This window comes from Mustelus asterias, chromosome 6 (assembly GCF_964213995.1).
Source record: "Mustelus asterias chromosome 6, sMusAst1.hap1.1, whole genome shotgun sequence".
Classification (NCBI taxonomy): domain Eukaryota; kingdom Metazoa; phylum Chordata; class Chondrichthyes; order Carcharhiniformes; family Triakidae; genus Mustelus; species Mustelus asterias.
In genome coordinates, this window is record NC_135806.1 from 17,962,598 (window position 1) to 17,967,250 (window position 4,653).

At 59.4% G+C, this 4,653-nt stretch overlaps 1 protein-coding gene across 2 annotated transcripts in view; it reads left to right on the plus strand.

Annotated features, from left to right (window-relative positions):
• The first annotated feature begins 1,081 nt into the window (after positions 1-1,081).
• Positions 1,082-4,653, plus strand: part of uhrf2 (ubiquitin like with PHD and ring finger domains 2) — a 137,379-nt gene continuing 133,807 nt past the window's right edge. Inside the window, exons 1-2 of one of the 2 annotated variants that reach the window (XM_078214101.1) lie at positions 1,082-1,214; positions 1,535-1,719. In XM_078214101.1, the coding sequence (XP_078070227.1) occupies positions 1,567-1,719 (153 nt within the window). In that variant the 5' untranslated portion in view covers positions 1,082-1,214; positions 1,535-1,566. Of the gene's footprint in view, positions 1,215-1,329; positions 1,720-4,653 lie in introns of those variants that run through there. The other variant, XM_078214100.1, reaches the window with a different exon arrangement.

A 4,653-nucleotide genomic window follows, 5' to 3' on the forward strand; every position in this document is an offset into this window, starting at 1 on the left:
TGGGTTCGATTCCAGGCTTGGGTCACTCTCTGTGAGGAGTCTGCATGTTCTCCCCATGTCTGCATGGGTTTCCTCTGGGTGCTCCGATTTCCTCCCACAGTCTGAAAGATGTGCTGGTTAAATGCATCGGCCATACTAAAGTTCTCCTTCAGTGTACCTGAACAGGCTCCGGAGTGTGGTGACTAGGGGATTTTCACAGTAACTTCACTGCAGTGTTAATGTAAGCCTTGTGATACTAATAAATAAACATAAAACTTAAAACAGGTGTGGGCAAAAGTAGAGAGGGGGAATATTTGCAATCCCCCCGCTCACAGTCCCCCCAGTGAGTGTAGCTTTTGACAGTCACCTGGACTCGAAAGGTCAGCTTTTCTCTCCTTACAGCTGCTGCCAGACCTGCTGAGATTTTCCAGCATTTTCTCTTTTAATTTTATTATGTGAGCAAAAGTCTATGTGCAAATTAAACGTGTAGCAAAAGCCCAAGTAAGGGACCGATGAGTGCTGAGAAGGTAAAGTACAGTAAGAATCAAGCCTTCAGAGTTGAAACACTGCAGCTAATGCTTTGACCAGGACTCTACTGTGGAATGTATAAGGTATTATAAGTCGCAGTATGTGGGAAAAAGATCACGTTGTACTTTCCAAGTAGTACAAACATGCAAGTCACGTAGGAACAGAATCTGTAGTAAAAACAAAAGACTATGGATGCTGGAAATCTGCAATAAAAAGTGTCAGAAATACTCAGCAAACCTGGCAGCATCTGTAGGAAGTGGGACATGTCGCCCACTGCAGTTCAGTGATCTGTAAAATACTGATAGACCTGACAGTGGATTCACCTGGATCAATGGGCTGACATTTGTATCAGATATGAAGATTAATGTCCTGCAAATAACATTGCAAAAAAATAAAGTCTCAACCATGATTTCACCATGAATAAATGGGGTTGGGGATGGTGTAGCACACCCATGGACATACAGCTTTTGAAAGATTTCTAACGCGCAACTTAAAAAAAAAAGGGGGCTGGAAATAAGGCGGAGTTTTGAGTTTTTCCGCATCCCGCCAAAAGAGGGGAGGGGGGAAGACCGGTAACCCGAAGACAGAAAAACAAGAGGAGAAGCCAGATCTGTCTTTGGAAGGAGTGTGAGAGCTTGTGTGGGGGTGGGTGGGGGGACAATGAACGATCATCACTCCTGACATGTTTTAAAGAGGACGTCTCAAAGGTGAACTGAATGTGGATTTAAAAAAATATATATTTTTTAATAACCTCCTAGAATTAATTATCATATGTTCGCGAGATTTGCTGAGCGCCGTGACCCCGTGTGTGTGTGTGCGCTCAGTAAACAACACACTGGCTACACTCACTGGAGGGACTGAGTGAGGGGATTGCAAATATTCCCCCTCACTAAGAAATATCCTCTTGAGGTGGAGGAGGAGGGGGGTGGGAAGAAGCCCTCACACCATTATTATTAATTCCTCCTTTCTCGCCTATTATCCGCTCCGATGGTATTAATTCCATTTTATTGTCTCGCTTCTGGTTAAGAGAGAGAGAGAGGACACACAACACAAAAAAAAATGTGGATTCAAGTACGGACTATCGACGGCAAGCAAACGCGCTGCATAGACGATTTATCCCGACTGACCAAAATTGAATGCTTGCGATTAAAAATCCAAGAGAGCTTCAGTGTGGACCCGGAATGCCAGCGCTTGTTCTACAGAGGCAAGCAGGTAAAAAAAAAATTAATATTAATAAATATATATAAATGTGAGAATGGAAACCCAGAAGCTTCACTGTAGCTGTTTCCTGTTACAAAGTAACCCCACATAAACAAGGATGTTCAGCCCTCCTGGAAGGATAGACTGTAACCAGAATTGGTTCTTTATATTTATCTCATTTCAGTGGGGCTGGATGCAAATTGATGTTTTTGTCGCATATGTTGCTCACTATTTTAATGTATTTATTTTCAGCCATTTATTTATTTGGGGGTGCAAGAGGAAAGGATTTTTTTGAGGAAAGCTTTCTTTCCTCAGTGTTTTTTTGAGGCGGTGCATGTCCGCGCTGGGGGGGTTTATTTGGGGGGGTGGGGGGGATGAGGTGCTGGAATGAATTCACTGTTGTCTCTCTCTCTGTCTCGAGGCATCGAAGCCTATTTTTCTTGACTCATTCCGGGAGCCATGGCTCAACATGTTTCAGCTCAGGCAGGCCCTGAGCAGAAGCGCGAAAGGGAAGGGGTGGGGAGAGGGGAGGAGGGCAGTGAATAAAGTGGGTGATGGCCTCATTTTAAAAAATATATATGCTGTGTTCTTGGAATTTTAGTGAAAGGTTGAGGTCCCTACATTTAATTGGTGATTTGTGACGACTTTGTGGATGTGGCTACAACACTCACACACACAATACAATCGCTTCCATGTCCGGTGTGGCGAGGAGTTAATCTGCTGAAGGGCCTGTAAATGTGCAGCACACTAGTTGTTGCACAGAATGCGCCACCCTCTCCCCTACCTTTGCAGGGGGTTGGGTTGGGATGGGATGGGGGGAGCTGGGCTGCATGCATCGTCCTCCAGCAGCTCTGCAATGAAGGCGTTGTGCCCCCAAACCCCACCCCTCCCCCCTCTGTGCCCCCAACCCTCTGTGCCCCCACCCCTCCCCCCTCTGTGCCCCCACCACTCCCACCTCTGTGCCCCCACCACTCCCACCTCTGTGCCCCCACCCCTCCCCCCCCTGTGCCCCCACCCCTCCCCCCCCTGTGCCCCCACCCCTCCCCCCTCTGTGACCCCACCCCTCCCCCCTCTGTGCCCCCACCCCTCCCCCCTCTGTGCCCCCACCCCTCCCCCCTCTGTGCCCCCACCCCTCCCCCCTCTGTGCCCCCACCCCTCCCCCCTCTGTGCCCCCACCCCTCCCCCCTCTGTGCCCCCACCCCTCCCCCCTCTGTGCCCCCTCCCCTCCCCCCTCTGTGCCCCCACCCCTCCCCTCCCCCCTCTGTGCCCCCACCCCTCCCCCCTCTGTGCCCCCACCCCTCCCCCCTCTGTGCCCCCACCCCTCCCCCCTCTGTGCCCCCACCCCTCCCCCCTCTGTGCCCCCACCCCTCCCCCCCTCTGTGCCCCACCCCTCCCCCTCTGTGCCCTCACGCCTCCCCCTCTGTGCCCCCTCCCCCCTCTGTGCCCCCTCCCCTCCCCCCCCCCACTGTGCCCCCTCCCCCCTCTGTGCCCCCTCCCCTCCCCCCTCTGTGCCCCCTCCCCTCCCCCCTCTGTGCCCCCTCCCCTCCCCCCTCTGTGCCCCCTCCCCTCCCCCCTCCCCTCCCCTCCCCCCTCTGTGCCCCCTCCCCTCCCCCCTCTGTGCCCCCTCCCCTCCCCCTCTGTGCCCCCTCCCCCCTCTGTGCCCCCTCCCCTCCCCCCTCTGTGCCCCCTCCCCTCCCCCCTCTGTGCCCCCTCCCCTCCCCCCTCTGTGCCCCCTCCCCTCCCCCCTCTGTGCCCCCTCCCCTCCCCCCTCTGTGCCCCCTCCCCTCCCCCCTCTGTGCCCCCTCCCCTCCCCCCTCTGTGCCCCCTCCCCTCCCCTCCCCCCTCTGTGCCCCCTCCCCTCCCCCCTCTGTGCCCCCTCCCCTCCCCCCTCTGTGCCCCCTCCCCTCCCCCCTCTGTGCCCCCTCCCCTCCCCACTCTGTGCCCCTCCCCTCCCCTCTCTGTGCCCCCTCCCCTCCCCCCTCTGTGCCCCCTCCCCTCCCCCCTCTGTGCCCCCTCCCCTCCCCCCTCTGTGCCCCCTCCCCTCCCCCCTCTGTGCCCCCTCCCCTCCTCTGTGCCCCCTCCCCTCCCCCCTCTGTGCCCCCTCCCCTCCCCCCCTCTGTGCCCCTCCCCTCCCCCCCTCTGTGCCCCTCCCCTCCCCCCCTCTGTGCCCCCTCCCCTCCCCCCTCTGTGCCCCCTCCCCTCCCCCCTCTGTGCCCCCTCCCCTCCCCCCCCTCCCCTCCTCCCCCCTCTGTGCCCCCTCCCCTCCTCCCCCCTCTGTGCCCCCTCCCCTCTCTGTGCCCCCGCCCCTTCCCCTCTGTGCCCCCGCCCCTTCCCCTCTGTGCCCCCTCCCCTCCCCCTCAGTGCCCCCTCCCCTCCCCCTCAGTGCCCCCTCCCCTCCCCCTCAGTGCCCCCTCCCCTCCCCCTCAGTGCCCCCTCCCCTCCCCCTCAGTGCCCCCTCCCCCTCAGTGCCCCCTCTCCCTCCCCCTCAGTGCCCCCTCCCCTCCCCCACAGTGCCCCCTCCCCTCCCCCTCAGTGCCCCCTCCCCTCCCCCTCAGTGCCCCCTCCCCTCCCCTCCCCCTCAGTGCCCCCTCCCCTCCCCCTCAGTGCCCCCTCCCCCCCAGTGCCCCCTCCCCTCCCCCCCAGTGCCCCCTCCCCTCCCCTCCCCCCCAGTGCCCCCTCCCCTCCCCTCCCCCCCAGTGCCCCCTCCCCTCCCCTCCCCCCCGTGCCCTCTCCCCTCCAGTGCCCCCTCCCCTCCCCCCCAGTGCCCCCTCCCCTCCCCCCCAGTGCCCCCTCCCCTCCCCCCCAGTGCCCCCTCCCCTCCCTCAGTGCCCCCTCCCCTCCCTCAGTGCCCCTTCCCCTCCCCCAGTGCCCCTTCCCCTCCCCTCCCTCAGTGCCCCTTCCCCTCCCCCAGTGCCCCTTCCCCTCCCCTCCCTCAGTGCCCCTTCC